The sequence below is a fragment of the Corythoichthys intestinalis genome, chromosome 8, assembly GCF_030265065.1.
Source record: "Corythoichthys intestinalis isolate RoL2023-P3 chromosome 8, ASM3026506v1, whole genome shotgun sequence".
NCBI classification, from domain to species: Eukaryota; Metazoa; Chordata; class Actinopteri; order Syngnathiformes; family Syngnathidae; genus Corythoichthys; species Corythoichthys intestinalis.
In genome coordinates, this window is record NC_080402.1 from 22,278,116 (window position 1) to 22,295,177 (window position 17,062).

Below are 17,062 nucleotides of genomic sequence, written 5' to 3' on the forward strand. Positions count from 1 at the left end.
AAGGCTTTGTCAGGCTGTTGCTTACCTTTGCAAAATAGGAAAAAGTACACTAAACCCTAGTAGACAATAGTTGAATAAACCTTCCGCTCTCAAAGGCCAAAATAGTGCTAAATTTGTGAAATTAATAAAACGTGTAATACTAGCCCAACAGTAAGAAAGTAAAAATAAATTCATAATAATAAACTCTGAATGAACTGAATAAACTTTTTTAAACCTCTCAAAGTCCAAACAGTGCAACTTTCATGAAATTGTCACATTCTGCTGCTGGTTAGATTGTGTTTTGTTGCTGGGCGTGGGGGCGTGGCACTTGAATCCAATGCAGGCTCATCAACGCAGCATTTAAGCACGGGTGATCTCAGAGAAGGCTGCCGAGATATTTGCCTTGCTGATCGCTATTTGACATCTGGCACAATAATCTCGCTACATTTGCTTGTTATGCCCCTGCATTGGGTTTTTCTGTTAGTGTGCTGCTCTCGTTTGTAACCGCTGCCTATCGTCTTAGTTTGTCCGTCGACCTGCTGTCACAGACTCCTTTTGTTATTTCTACTGTCCCGCGATCGCGTGTTATTTTTTTGTTTGCAATCATTAAACCCTTTTATGTATCCCCCGCTTGTTGTCTGCTTCGAGATTCAACCTTGTTTCCGCATTTGCGGACGCTAACAATTATAAGTAATAATAATTGACCACAGCATCCCGTCTCTCCTTTTTTTCGGGAGGTGGGAGTCCCTTATTTCTATTTCTGAAAGGTGGCAACAATACTTTGGAAACACTTCCCAAATTACTGCAGCATTTCTTTCAGTAAAAGACAATAAAAGTAAAGTAGACGAAGTGAACTGACCAGAAAGTGTTGCTCCGGTCCAGCGGCCTTCTTCCTCTGGATAGCAGTCCTGCTCTTGCAGGCTCAAACTCGTTGTGTTCGTTCACATTTCGTCTTCAAATCTTTTATCAAGTTCGAGGTATTGAAACTGGCCAATTTAACTCCACATCTCCAAACTTTCAGGCCGCAAATCTTGCATGCAGCCATTGATTTTAATCGACGGGATTTCTATTTGGAAATATTTCCCAACCGCCGCGGCGCCGCCATATTTCCTGGTTTGTTTTTCGTCCATATGAAAAAGCCCCCTTTTGATTGGTCAGGAGTGGCTATTGGCCCGCTCTCATTGGTCTGGAGCAGGCCAATAGCGATAGCTGCTTAGTGTTCACGTGTCATCACACAAAGCAGAGACAGAGTGTAGTGAGCGCCAGGAGGAGAAAAAGGCTGTGGTCAAATGTTATAATAATGGACCGGTAAATGGTATCGGCGCCGTCTTTGTTGGTACTCGCCGATACCGATACCACCATTTCGGGCTGGATCGGCGCCCCCTGCCGATACTAGTATCGGTATCGGTGCATCTTTAATTAGAACCAATGTGTTTTTATGCCATTTTGGTACAGAATAATCATTCGTATATTAATTAGTATTATATTTAGGGCCACACAAGAATGATTTCATGCTTCAAATATCTTACATTTTTTGAAAAAAATAAAGAAAAAAACCGAACAGCAATAGACTTTATCCTTCCTTGTATTTCATCATCAATGATGCTCCCATGCATCTTGTTGGTGGGACAGTGGTGCTAAGCCCTTGTGGAGGCACTGACCGATTTCTGAGGATATTGTGGTTCTGTGTTCTGCCCTGGGTGGGAGGTAACTCTCTCTAGTAAGAGCCCTACCAACTCATTCTGTTGGCCATGATTTGGACACTTTCTTCTTCAGAGGACACATAAGTGGAATCTTATGAGTCAGATTGATCCTGTTCAGTTGGATTTCCAGGTGGACAACAACCACTGCCACCTGAACAATAGTCTGGGTCCTCATCATTAGAAATTTTGGACACTTGAGTCTAACCCCGTCTCTGCCTCTCTATCATCCAACATCTGTAGGACCATTTCAGCTGTAAATCTAGCAGCTATGACATTTTGGATAAGGAAACATAAGAGTAGTGTTTTCAATAGATCAAAATGTAGCTGTATAAATAAATATGCACACACACTATACATATACAGTAATGTTAGCTAACCTAGGCTAGGTTTGAATCCGATTTTTTCGTGTTTTTCCGACTCGACTGAACGGGAAAAGTCGCATAAAAGTGGACCATTTCAAATTCGATCAAAGTCACTTTCGTATGTGGTTAAAATCCCATCCGGGCCACATTTTTACAGAATGTGGCTGCGGTCCGAGCTGTCGAGTCCCCCAAATTGGAATTAATGCAGCAATTAACATCAACAAAGAGCGAGTGAGACCGGGTGTTACGGTAGCGGTGCAGCTGTGCATTAGCGTTAGCGCCTAGCTTGAAGGCAGCTTTTGAGGAAGAAGCGGGCTTGACAACAGTCATAAAAAATAAAATGGGTTGAGGATAAGCCTGACAATGCTCGATTTTCTCTCTGCTCCAATGCTCCTGCGCATGCGGGCCAGTTTGCTCAGCGCAATTTGGACTGCGAACTAGAGCGCATATGTGACACTTGGAACAGGCTCAATGGACAAAGGCAGTCTGAACGGGTACGCTAAAAAAACATATGACAAAAAATTGGAATTGTGCATTAGGACCTGCGGTATGAACCTAGCCTTAGTTAGCTAGCTAGTTATGAAGTAGATTGATTTGTTGATAATAATAAAAAGTCATGAAAGACACACACACAAAATACTATATGGACATAATACTTACAGTACATGCATCAGCTCTTGCTATGTAAAATATTTTTCTTAAGGGATGTCACTTTTTACATACCTAGTCTGTGTGGTCAACGGTAAATTCATTCCTGACAGCCAAAGTTGATAATGAGATTCCCATTGGATTCCATAGAAAATGCATGTGGGTCATTTTTGACCCACTTGTGGAAGCTTAGGGTAGTAATACAAAAATGACAATTTCTCCAAATGTATAAAAAATTCATCGATAATAACAATTTTTCATTCCGAAGATATTTCAAGATAACAACCTCACCGGGTCATTTTTGACCCACTTATGCATCTAAGGGTTAATAAGACCAAACAGATTGGGTGAACAGGGGCCAGGGCTACATTTCTCATGAATATTAGCTTAATTATGGTAATTGATAGGCTAAATAATCCATGCAAAATAAATCTGTATTGACTTATACTAATTTATACGTGTATTGTTTCAGGTGATATACCGTTTGATTTAAACCTTTGTTTTCAAAAACTACTAAATCTACATTTTGAAAACTTCCAGAATAAATGTCTGAATTTTTATAATATAATAGCAAACTTTTTAATCAAATTGAAATTGCAATATTTGAACATAAATTATTTTAACATACACAATAATTACAAACTTCTTAATAATCTCTTAACTATCCAGGAATGCAAAAAAAATAAACATTTGTCTTAAGACCACTCAACAATGTCAGTCTAAATAAATACAGTGGTATGAAAAAGTATCTGAATCTTTAGGAATTTCTCACATTTCTGCACAAAATCATCAAATGTGATCTGATCTTTGGCAGAATCACACAGATGAAAAAAACAGTGTCTGCTTTAACTAAATCCACCCAAACATTTGTAGGTTTTCATATTTTAGCATCAATAACAACCAGACGCTTCCTGTAGCTGCAGATCAGTCTGGCACATCGATCATCAATCACTGTCTTTAGGTCATGCCACAGCATCTCAAAGGGGGTCAAGCCTGGACTTTGACTTGGTCATTCCAGAACGTGTATTTTGTTCTTCTGAAACTATTCTGAAGTTGATTTACTTCTGTGTTTTAGATCATTGTCTTGTTGCAGCATCCATCCTCTTTTTAGTTTCAACTGACTGACAGACGGCCTCAGGTTTTCCTGTAAAACATCCTGATAAACTTTTGAATTAATTCTTCCAATAATGATTGCAAGTTTTCCAGGCCCTGAGGCAGCTAAACAGCCCCAAATCATGATGCTCCCTCCACCATGCTTAACGGTGGGGATGAGGTGTTAATGTTGGTGAGCTGTTCTATTTTTACTCCACACATGACATTGTGTGTTACTCTCAAACAATTCAACTTTGGCTTCATTAGTCCACAAAATATTTTGCCAAAACCTCTGTGAAGTGTCCAGGTGCCTTTTTCCGAACAATAAAGGAGCAACATTGTTTTTTTAGACAGCAGTGGCTTCCTCTGTGAAGTCCTCCCATGAACATCATTCTTGGCCATAGTTTTACATATAGTTGATGTGTGCACAGACTTATTGGACTGTGCCAGTGATTTCTGTAAGTCTTTAGCAGACACTTTAGGGTTCTTTAATTATCTGAGTATTCTGCGCTGAACTCCTGGCGTCATCTTTGGTGGACGGCCACTCCTTGGGAGAGAAGCAGCAGTGCCAAACTCTCCATTTGTAGACAGCTTCTCTGACTGTCGATTGATAAACATCCAGATTTTTAGAGATGGCTTTGTATCCTTTCACAGCATTATACAAATCAACAATCCATGATCACAGGTCTTCAGACAGCTCTTTTGTCTGAGCCAAGATGCACATCAGACAATGCTTCTCATCAAGACAATTCTTACCATGTATGTGTTTTATATTGGGCAGGGCAGCTTTAAACCACTCATCAGTGATTGGGCACACACCTGACTTAAAGAGCGTACGACAGGAGAAAAAAAGTCTTAAATAACATTATTATGTGTATTAGAATCATATTTTGAGACGATTCGACTATATACAACAATTTAGCAAAGCGCAGATGACGATAAATTACTTTTAATCTGCCGGTTAGGCACGCCTACCGTTGTAGGGCTCTAGCGTCCCCAACAGGTGGATGACGTCAGCGAGAGAATGGGCTCATCAGTTTTACTATTCAGCCCATTGAGGGGGAATTATGCAGAACGAGGAAAACGCGACGAAGAGAGCCGCAAAATGTCATTGTTTCAGTCTCTCTGCTCCAATATTTTGACAGGATATTCTTTTTATCCAAGTATTTTTCCCCAATAGCTAAATAAATGGCTTGAGAAGGACCAGTGAGCCCGTCGAGGGGGAACTATTCACAACGAGGAAAACGCGACGAAGAGAGCTGCAAAATGTCATTGTTTCTGTCTCTTTACTTCAATATTTTTACAGGATATTCTTTTTGTCCATGTATTTTCCCCAATTGCTAAATAAATGGCATGGTCACGACAAATAAGTCTTGTGCTAAATGGAATATGAAATAATAAAAATGCACCTATTCAGGACGACATGGCAAAATTACTCCATAATGGTCAAAACTGTCGACTTCACCTTTACTGTCGCACCTCCCGAACGATCTTTTATGACACCTAAATTGGGTTTATGTCATTTTCCTTCCCCGGCTTAGGAGAATGTAAACAAGCCAAGAGGCGTGACAGCTAGCCGACATGCTAACCCGAACCGAGTGATGTTTCAAAGTCTTTGAAGTGGAAAATCACACATAACTAGCCCGGATGTTTTGACATGATGACTGGGTTGTCGATTGTCTTCGCCGGAGAGCAATTTACAGACCGTTCCCCGGTGGAGGGCGGCTGCAGTTGTTGTGCAGCTAACGTGCAGCTAATGTGCATGAGGAGAGCTTTTTACATGCCTATCAATGATCAAACGTAAGTAGTCCTTAATTTAAAGAAAGTTTGTAGTGTTTACTTTGTAATCGCTGTATTCGCGGCTATTTTTAACTCAAAGTTGCAATTTCTGATCGGTCGGAAAATTTGGCAGAACACCAGGCACATGAGCACAATAAGCCCAACATATTGCGCTCCCGGCGGGTGGATGTGCAACAAGCCGCCGGTGTTGTGCCGAAAAATAGCCGTCCCACATGCATGTCAGCCACAAAATGCAAGCCACCTACATATTAATATGATCCCAGTATTTGACATAATACAAAACACAGTGTTTACTCACTTCCTCGTAAGTCCAATGGTCCCACAGTAGTAGGGCTTGTTTTGGCCAATATCAACGTTGAATGGGAACCTTTTGAAACTCCAAAAAGGCGCACATGCCTCTCCCTCATGCAGCAAGATTTTTCTGCAGCCATTTGGCTGGCGTGAGGCGAAAAATAAACATATTAATCCGCAAAATCTACTGAATCCTTAGTCCTCATACACAACAGTACTACTGTAAAGTGAAGAGGACTCCTTCTTTCGTACATGTCACAGCGCCGTCCTCCTCAATGCAAGACCGAAGCCGGAAGTAACTCATTTTCATGGCGTGGGATTTAAAAAACTAAATAAGTATAGCTATCGCTTCCACACACATCCAAGCGGTCAATATCATTCAGGAGCATAAAATACCGCGTGTATTATGAAATAAACATGCTTTTTCACAGGCACTTTAAAATTTTTGGTAAAATTTGGTTTCAATGTCTCTTTAAGTCTCTTTAGGCAGAGGGTTCACTTACTTATTTCCCCCTTCTGTCATTGTTTGCATGCCATCCTCATTAAAATATGAAAACCTATAAATGTTTGAGTGGTTTTAGTTAAAGCAGACACTGTATTTTCATCTGTGTGATTTTGACAAAGATCAGATCATATTTGATGGTGATTTTACGCAGAAATGTGAGAAATTCCAAAAAGTTCAGATAATTTTTCATACCACTGTAAGTTAAATACTGTATTACTGAAACTGGAAAAAAAAAAATCTTAATCAGAGTATAACAAAAATTAAAAAAAATAATGGGGCCTTCCTTCAGGTAAAACACAACTGCTTTTGTCCACAAGCACAGCCAAATTCAACAAAAAATGAAAACCTTTTACTTAGATGATGATTAATGTATGATTATCTGAAAAAAATGTCTGCATTGGCTGCAAATAACATTTTTAAGTAAATAATGTAGAAAATAAATAAATACATTTTAAATAAATATAAGTCATCAGCCAATCAAATGTGCGTTTGAGGGGAAAACAGTAGACCGGCACATTCAGCAAGTTAAAAGAGGTAAATGTAAGTCTGAACATAATGAAAATAATTCACTTAGTAATGGTGGAGTCAATTCTACATATGGGAAGACAATCTAAATTGCCTATCTAACTGAACTCATTATGTAATGCAAATTAGGATGCTTTAAAGTTGGTGGGGACTATTTGATCATTCTGAAAAGTTGGTAGTGTTATGTCCTTGTGCAAACTTACGCCCTTGTGTGCGTTTGAATTTATTGCATTTATGGGGAGCAGAATTTTGTTATATTACAGTCACGATTTTTGTTTGACTTCACAGGGGTTTTAATATGTACTGTTGTTAACTTCTTTTACACTTATATGACAGTTTTAAAATGTTACATAATAGTAGCAGTAGTAGATGTCGTTTTTTTATTTTTTTTATTTTTTTAATTATCATTATTATTATTAAGGGCTAAATAAATAAATGTGACCGATTTCTGTTATTTTTACCTGTACTGCTCCTGTTGAGCATGTAGGGTTTAGTTTATTTTTTACTGTGTGGAAATTGTTTTAATTTCTGAAAATGTGTGTTTTTCAGCTGCTGTCTTGGCCAGGCATCGAGTGAAAAATAGATCTTGTTTAATAATGGAACTAAGCAAGTCAAATAAAGAAAACTAAAGCAACAGTTAAGAAAAACGTTAAATGGTGAACCATAGAACGTAAAGGAATATCAAATTATTGGTCTACTCTCACTTTACCGCCAATCTCCTTTCTAACATTGCCATCTGTCGGTGTGAGAAAATAATACGGTACGCATACGCTATTAAAAAACACCCATTTTTATCAATAGGTCAAATAAAAGAGCGTATGTTTGATCTCTTTGGTAGGGACGATATGACAGCATAACCTGCATGTGCATTTTTTGCTGGGGACGGGACATTAATAAGACTAAATATTAGGTGAATGGGGGTCAGGGCTTCATTTCTCACAAATATGGATATAATTAATTGATAGGCTAAACGATCAATGCAAAAATTGACTTGTACTAATTTTCATGTGTATTGGGTCACCGTTCATTTCAAACCTTTGTTTTCAAAAACTACTAAAGAAACATTTTTTAGAAAACTTCCAGAATAAATGTCTAGATTTTATTAGCAAATTCAAATTGCAATATTTGAACATAAATTATATTAACATACACAATAAATACAAACTTAACTATCCAGGAATGAAAGATGTCCCTACCGTCCCTATGCCCTTGGCCCAATGTATAAGGGAAACACACAATCTGAAATGTCAATAAGTGTTATTCGAAAAATTCTGCGTCCTATGGTATACTGGGGGCGGGATTCAATAATCCTCGGCTTCTCCCGTCTGCCCTTTTCTTTTCAGGTTGAATTATGTGTAAACTAGGGCTGTTAAACGATTAAAATTTTTAATCAAGTTAATCACAGCTTTAAAATTAATTGTAATTAATCGCAATTCAAACCATCTATTAAATATGCCATATTTTTCTGTAAATTATTGTTGGAATGGAGAGATAAGACACAAGATGGATATATACATTCAACATACTGTACATAAGTCAAGTTATGGAAATTTTATATTAAAACCCCTCTTAATGTTTTCGTTTTAATAAAATTTGTAATATTTTCAATCATAAAATAAACTAGTAGCTCGCCATTGTTGATGTCAACCCATAAAATCAGTCGCACCAAAGCGCCAGCAGAGGGAGACAAAAAACACAAGTAACAAGTGGACATGACACTGCTGTCATTTTAATCTGTTTGAGTGGGGCATGTGCGTTAATTGCGTCAAATATTTTAATGTGATTAATTTTTAAAAATAATTAACGGCCGTTAACGCGATTATTTTGACAGCCCTAGTGTAAACAGATATAAATGCTGTATGCTTTGGATCTGTCATGCCTGAAGGGGAAATGAAAGAAAGAAAGAAAGAAAGAAAGAAAGTGCAAGAATGACATAAATAAATGTTGGAATAAGTAAATGAAAATTGAAATGAATAAGTGAATGTTAAAATAAGTAAATATATATTGGAATACATAAATGTTGAAATAAAAAAATATAAGTGGAATATATAAAAATTGAAATAAATATTCAAATAAATATTGAAATAAATCTTGAAACAAATGAATAAATATTGGAATCGAAGCATTTTAATGACACATTTAATAATGGATTTAATTTTGTATTTATTCATTTATTTTTTGCACTCCAGGTCCTCCATATAAAACTACTCTTACAAATAACACCACTGCATTGATCAAAACATGAAGAATTGCTCAAAACAATGAATTTATTACAGAAGCTGTCAAATTGGTTTCAATTTGTTGGATCATAGCCAATGTATCCATCCCTTGCCTCGTATGTATGCATTTAATTGTATTAATTGTCATCTTGGGAAAACGTCGTTTGGCCTAAATGTAATGTTTTATAGAGGGACCATTTGTAGATATCAACCGCAAGAGGACGCCAAATTACCTCTTTTACGCACAACTAGCAACGAAAGTTCCGCGTGGAGCGTGACGAGTGAAGTTCACAAAATTCACCTACTACACTTAAAAATGTTTTTCAAGTCTTCGCGAATAAAAGCACGCTAACCATTGTGTTCTACGAAGAATACGTTGCTATATTTATTAATATATTTGAGGCAACGGTTTTAGTCACAGTTTGATTCTCTTAAAGTACTCTTTTTACACACGTATTACTCGGTTGACTACTGCAAGACTAGTTTGCTTTTATTTTGAAGTATAAGCGGATACAGTTGGTAGTTACTCTAGTGATATGACACAGGTCCGACGAGTGGCTGCTGTCAGACGTCCCAAAGTGTTCCTTCGTCTCGCAGCGATGTTCCCGGACCACCACGTTCAGGTCAGGATGGACATAAAGGAAGCAGAACATCCTGGCTTCAACCTGAACACGAACACGCTATACGGGGAATTCACGACCACCGGTAACCGGAAAGTCAGGTGCGCCGTGAACCTGACTGACAGAGAGCTCGTCGTCCAGCGGCTCAACTCGGTACCTGCGGGTCGGAGCCGAGTGGTCCTCAGTCTCAAAGACTGCGTCGGCTGTCGGGCGTACCGAAAAGATGACAACGCCGACCCGGCAGCTTACCTGGTGGCCTATTTTTACCCGCTCAAGCGGCGCCTGGTGCGCTCCGGGCTCTCGCGCCAAAGAGTGGAGCAGTGCTTCCGTCTCTCCGCGCTCCAAGACCCGCGAGCCAACCTCGACGAGGCGGAGAAGTGGGCTCGGACAGTCCGGGAGCGCTCCAACCGCTGGCACCACCTTCGTGACGGTAAGAGTGGCTGTGTCTCAACGTGTGTCTCAAAGTTTATTTCGATTTGACTTGTAAATATGATTGCAGTCAACTTCTAAGAGGTCACACAGTCTATTTGACTAAGGTTGTAACATCGACCTGGATCAATCAATATATTGATTGGATAAACACGATCGAATGGTTCAGAACTGATCAAAAGCCAGTAATACCTCGATAAAAATCATCGTTTAGATATGAGATATTATTGTTAAAAAGTATTAATGTTCATTCCATGATGTGAAATGTTGCAGCAACACAGTTGTCCAAAACATCACAGTCGCTTTATAGTTTTTAATTGCTTTAGTGCTTTGAAATGTGATTGTGTTGAATGTATGATGATGATGATGACATCATATTTTAATCAAAGGCCTTTGAATCAAATTGACTCAAACCGTGGCAGACTTAGTAATATTGACAAATATCGTTTCAGTGTACCAGAAGTGGGTAAAGTAGCCAAAAATTCTACTCAAGAGTAGCGTTACTTCAAAATAATATTACTCAAGTAATAGTAATAAAAAATGTACTCAAGTACAAGTTTAAAAAAATCCAGTGAAAAGAATACGCAAGTAATGAGTAACATTGTGAGTAACTTTTTTAAACAATAGTTTTTTTTGTTTTTTTTAAAATGTTTTTTCACTGAACTGTTGTTATAATGACACAGTGCAATAACCCATTACACAACCACATTAAGCCAAAAGAGAGAAAAAAAATTAAATCATTGGATTCCGGCTAGAGAGAGAGAGAAAAAAAGAAATAAAACATTATTCGTCCAAAGAGCATGAGTGCCCACTTGTGGAGAAAATAATTCCTAGTTTGAATAGCGTACCGCACGCTACACGTCACTTCCGCTCATCAATATTCATGACGTTAGCAACTGTTGCTGGGGGGGGGCACGCTCGCGTTTGTCCCTCATGCTAGATGCATGTAAATAGTGTACGAACAAGATGTTTACTGAGCTAAACCTACCAATTCTGTCCGAAAATGATGTCCCTGGTGCCACGTTCCCTGTTAAAGATGTGGAAGAACATACAAAGGTTCAGTTAAAGAGATGGCTTGAGTGTCGAGGGCTGAAAAACAACCGACCTGATCCACACCTTTTCCCTTACACAACTGACAATGCCGTTCTCCTGTTTCAACAAGCTATCCTTTTCCACCATATGCCCTGTCTTATATATATATATTAAATCCTTTGCTCTCTCACCGTTCTTGGGGGCAATTTACATTGCTATTTTTGTGTAACGATCGCAAATGCTACTCAGTTACAGTGAACGAACACTTTTAATTTTTTCATTAATAAGAAACATAATTCTATACTTTATTTACACTTCCCCTTTACAAAAGTTGTTTTATTTTCACAACAGAATAGGTAACAGTGGCAGTCAGATACCATTTTAATTTTTTCTGGTCATTCATTGTCAGACCAGCAGCACGGCAAAACGCCACTCTAAAAAATAAGTCAAAATATCAAAATGGCTTACCTCTTTGTCCTCTGAAGGACCATGGCCCCCAACAAAATGTTTACTTTATATGAAATGTGAATGGCTTCACCCTGATGGTGTTAAACTGGTCTTTTGGACATCTGCGCAAGTTGATCCATTCACATTTTTCCCACTGAGTTTTTGGTTTCAGGAAACTTATGAAGAAAACATCCTTCATATGTCGTAATGTCTAGAGTCTTTACTACAAGTTCCATAGCAGCAGTGTTTTATCGGCATGTTCTTTTTTGAAAGATTTCCATAGAAAATAAGCAGAAATATAATGGAATGTATGCAAGGGCGTGTGTATAATGTCCCACTTCGGCGTTACGATGGCGATGTCACGGTCTAAAAATAACATTCGTGTGGTACGCATTGTTCCTTCATAGTTATTATGAAATTAAAAGGACCATATCTCCAGTTTTCCGTGGCCAGTCGGTGCCAGATAAAAATTGGGAGAGAGGTTTAAATCGGTGCGCTTGATGTCAAATACTTTTAATTTTTACGGTGCTTTAAAGACACGTTATGTGATTGAACAGGATGGCGTGATCATAGAACGGCAAGTTTGCGTCTGATTGGTTTAACGGAGTCATGTGATTATTCTTGCAACGTCTCATTGGTGAAATTAGTCAAGCTAAGATTGGCATCGCTGGCAAAATAAATAAATCTAATATATGGACTATAATGACTCTTGTTCAGCCCAAAGTAGCGGAGTAAGCGTTTTTTTCTTCACAAATCCACTTAAGTATAAGTAAAAAGTATGGCTTAGTAAAACTACTCTTAGAAGTACGTTTTTCTCATAACGCGTTACTTCCCACCTCTGCATCGTTGAAATAATCGCTATTGTAGCTAGGAGTGGGAACCTCTTGGTACCTCACGATATGATACGATTTGCGATACAAAGCTCACGATAACGACGATCTGACGATATGGCGATACAACAATTATCGATACATTGGTAAGGAAATCATTATAGGACATTCTACAAAAAACTAACAGAAAAACAGGCTTCTAGTGTAAATTGGAATTAGTTTATCACTAGTAGACGTCCAATCCATTTGAACTAGGAGTGTGGCAGCGAATGAACGAATGCCATCCCTCCCACTTCAAACGGATTGAACGTCTATGGCTGTGAATGGCAGTCAATGCCATTTATGTAATTTTGGGCCATTTAAGGTCTCACTGGAACAGCACCAAACAAAAGTTCCAGCAACATCACCTTGTCCAATGCAGATTCTTGACTCTTGACACCTTTTCCAATGCAGATTCTCTCTTGACTTTTGACAAGGTGATGATGATGGAACTTTAGTTTGATGCTATTCCAGTGAGATTTACAAAGATGACTGCCTGAAGAAGACATCAAAATTCCCTCAGTCCTTGATGATATGGGGCTGCATGTCAGGCAAATGCACTGGGGTTAAATCTTCAATAAATGCACAAATTTACATTGAAATTATATACAGCTTTCTTATCCCTTCAATTGAAAATATGTTTGTCATTTTCCAAGATGACAATGCGTCATGCCACAGAGCTAAAACTGTTAAAGCATTCCTTGGAGAAAGACTCATCAAGTCAATGTCATGGCTTGCAAATAGCCCAGATCCCAACCCTATTGATAACCTGTGGTGGAAATTGAAAAAAAAAAAAAAGGTCCACATCAAGGCTCCAACCTGCATGGATGATCTGGCAACTGCAATCAAAGAGAGTTGGCACCAAATTGATGAAGAATACTGTTTGTCACTCATCAAGTCCATGCCTCAGAGACTGCAAGCTGTCATAAAAGCCAGAGGTGGTGCTACTAAATACTAGAGATGTGTTTTGATTGTTATTTCTTTGTTTCTCATGATTCCATATTTTCCTCAGAATGGAGTGATTCCCATAAATATTTCCCTGCACTTGCTCTATAAAATTAACATTTACTGACCACCACAATGTTTTTTATTCATTTCTTTTAGTGTTTCTGAATGAATTGTACTTTTGAACTAATTCATTATTTTTTCAAGCTTTTTATCTGAGTTTGTTGTACATGATAAAATGTCTGATTGCATACTTTTTGCTAGGGGTTGTATTATGGTGGAAGATTTTGATAACAACTTGTTGGTTCCCTTTTTTTATTATTATTATTATTACTTTTTTTTAAAAAAAAACATTGACACCTTTTTAAAACGATATCTCGATTCTTGGCAGGAGCATATCGATAACCTTTTGGGATACAAAGTATCACGATATATCACCATTTCGATATTTTGTCACACCCCTAATTGTAGCGTAATGTCAGGAAATCGGTGATTTACACCCCTAGTTTTTACCTGTTTCGTATATCAAACAGTGGTGGGAATTATTGAATTTGGCTGAAAAGGACAGTTAAACACATTTTACATGTGTATGAATTTTGAAAAAAAAAAAACAACAACAAAAAACAATGGTAATCCTAAAATTGTATAAAATGCTGTCCGTTTTGCAATGTCTTTGTACATGCATGCACCTTCAAAAATGAGCACCTATGAATAAGTCTCTGGTTATGATTACTGTCCTATGACACACTCTTCGCTTTGATGTACTTTTCTGTTGGCCCAAAGCGTCATTGTCGTCAATTGCTTCTCTATCTTATGATTTGGTAATCTCCAAAGTAAATATAGACTGTCTGGTGACGACAAGTGAGTAACCGGAGGTAATTAGTGTTCTTAAATTCCTGACATACTAACAAGAAGTAGTGCAGAATGCTAAAGATTTGCAAAGATATGCAACTGAAGCCAAAGTCTCTTATAGTAAAACCATGTTTTCTGAAAGCAAAATAAAAGTATCACAGGCACATCACTGGTGACCTAGATAGCATGTCAGTTTGAGTAGATTTTTTTCCCCCAACAAAACATACTGCAACAAAATACAGCTCATCATTGTCAGAGGAGGAAATAGCAAACGTGTGAGACTTAAATGATATGGAGCTGCAGTAATCGGACAGGTTTTGTACCCTGGGAAACTCAAGAGCCTTCAACCGGCTTTGTTGTCAAGTAATGCACTCCACCCACTTAATTCACATTAGGCCTCTTTGAAACTGCAGCTTTAACCTTCTCTGCAGAATTCAGATGAGAGAAGCTGGATACTTGTGAGAATTGATTTTAGCACTGACATCTTTGTGGTATGTAAAAGTGCAAATCATTGATGGGTTTTTTTCTTGCTGGGAAAAGAATTTGATGAGAATATAATTGTATCCACATTATCCATTCTATCTGAGAAATTACAGGCTGAAAAGGAACTAGCTGTTGGTTCAAAGTCATCAAAGTCCACGCATAGTTTAAATTCAGTACACATTGGACACACATTTGTAAACCACCAAACGTGGATCAGAATTTAAAAAGACGTATTCAACATTCCTTACTGATTTTTTTACAAACTTTTCCTAAATTGCAAAGGCATTTAAAATCCATTCACAGTTGGTGAGGTGGAAATCACCTTCAAATTTGAGGAAATTCCAGATCATAATAAATGACAAAATGGCCAGAACAGCCATTAGCTGAACTTGCCTTAGCAAGTATACTTTAGTCAAATAATTGAACTTCTGACCCTCATTTTGTAGGCCTGAACGATATTGGAAAAAACTATCATTGCAATTTTTGGGGAACGTTCGATATATTGCGATATTATATTGCGATATTAAAACTAGAACATTTTTCACCAGATAACTTGAACAACTCAGTTATAGGCCTGAACAATATTGGAAAAAATTAACATTGTGATAATATATTGCCAAGACTCCACGCTCACTCTTTTTTGTACTAGCACAAAATGTAGGTGCACCCACATTTTTCATTGCATCATCTTTAACGCCATACTTTTAATCACTCTTTATAACATTCATATAATTTCTTCATTCATTCATCTTCTGAACCGCATACCCTCACGAGGGTTGCGAGGGCGCTGGAGCTTATCACAGCTAACTCCAGGCAGAAAGTGGGGTACACCCTGAACAGGTTGCCAACCAGTCACAGGGCAAATATAGACACATAACCATTCACGCACACACTTGCACCTACGGACAGTTTGGTGTGTTCAGTCACCTGAATTCTTTATACATATGGACGTAAAACAGTCTCGATTCTTGGTTAAAAGCAAAAAAAAAAAAACACACAAAAAAAAAAAACATGCAGTTAGCATTTATTTTACACAAATATGTCGAAGTACGATGCTAGTCAGTCAACTTGGCGGCAGCCACATGTAATCAGAGCGTTTCTGGGGAAAATTCTTGTGAATAAATGTTTAAATCCCTGAATTCTTTATAGATATGGATGTAAAACAGTCTCGATTCTTGGTTAAAAGCAACAATAAAAAAACACGCAATTAGCATTTATTTTATGTGAATACGTCAAAGTACAATGCTAGTCTGTCAGTCAATGTGGCGGCCGCGATATGTAAACAGAGCTTTTCCGGTGAAAATTCTTGTGAATAAATGCTTAATAGAATAGAATAGAACTTTATCCCTGAATTCTTTACAGATGTGGACGTAAAACAGTCTCGATTCTTGGTTAAAAGCACCAAAAAAACCGTGCAGTTGCATTTATTTTATGTAAATATGTCGAATTACGATGCTAGTCTGTTAGTCAATGTGGCGGCCGCCATATTTAAACAAAGCTTTTCCGTTGAAAATTCTTGTAAATAAATGCTTAAATCCCTGAATTCTTCATAGATATGGACGTAAAACAGTCTCGATTCTTGGTCAAAAGCAAAAAAAACGTGCGGGTAGCATTTATTTTACGCAAAAATTGCGATCTATGAGGCTAGTCAGTAAGGAAATTAGCGGCCGCCATATGTAAACAAAAAGCTTTTTCTGTTGAAAATTCTTTTGAATAAATGCTTAAATCCCTGAATTCTTTATAGATATGGAGGCAAAAGAGTCTCGATTCTTGGTGAAAAGCAAAAAAAACGTGCAGGTAGCATTTATTTTACGTAAATGTTGTGAAGTATAATGCTAGTACTGTAGCGGCTAATTTCTCCCATTGATTTATTCCACAACGTTTCAAAATGCATGCATGGTACGAAAAATATATCCTCGAACTTGAATTCGTGAACAAATCACTCCTGAGACAATCTTTCCTGTTTGTATGCGGTACAGCTTTAGTACTTTTTAACACAAATCCAGTGTTGGATCGCAGCATTTGTCGCTGCAACCGACTGCAAATAACTGAAGCGGATTGTAGGATGGCCCCCTACTTCAAGACGTGGCGCACTGAACGTCGAATCTGACCCGTCAATATGATTATGAAGTCTATGGTTCTCTCAAATTCAATCACGCTGCCAAGAACAGCCTGTCACTTACTGTCAGGGGAGAAAATCGTTCTCCCTTTGTTTTTAAAAGAAAAAGGCTCTCACTCCAGAAGTCCTTTAAAAGTTTACT

General features: G+C 38.0%; 1 protein-coding gene across 1 annotated transcript in view; it reads left to right on the plus strand.

The window, feature by feature from the left end:
- The first annotated feature begins 9,648 nt into the window (after positions 1–9,648).
- LOC130920176 (sphingosine kinase 1-like) overlaps positions 9,649–17,062 on the plus strand; it is a 61,796-nt gene continuing 54,382 nt past the window's right edge. The window contains exon 1 of the mRNA XM_057843155.1: positions 9,649–10,174. Within this exon, the coding sequence (XP_057699138.1) occupies positions 9,661–10,174 (514 nt within the window). The 5' untranslated portion in view covers positions 9,649–9,660. The remainder of the gene's footprint in view (positions 10,175–17,062) is intronic.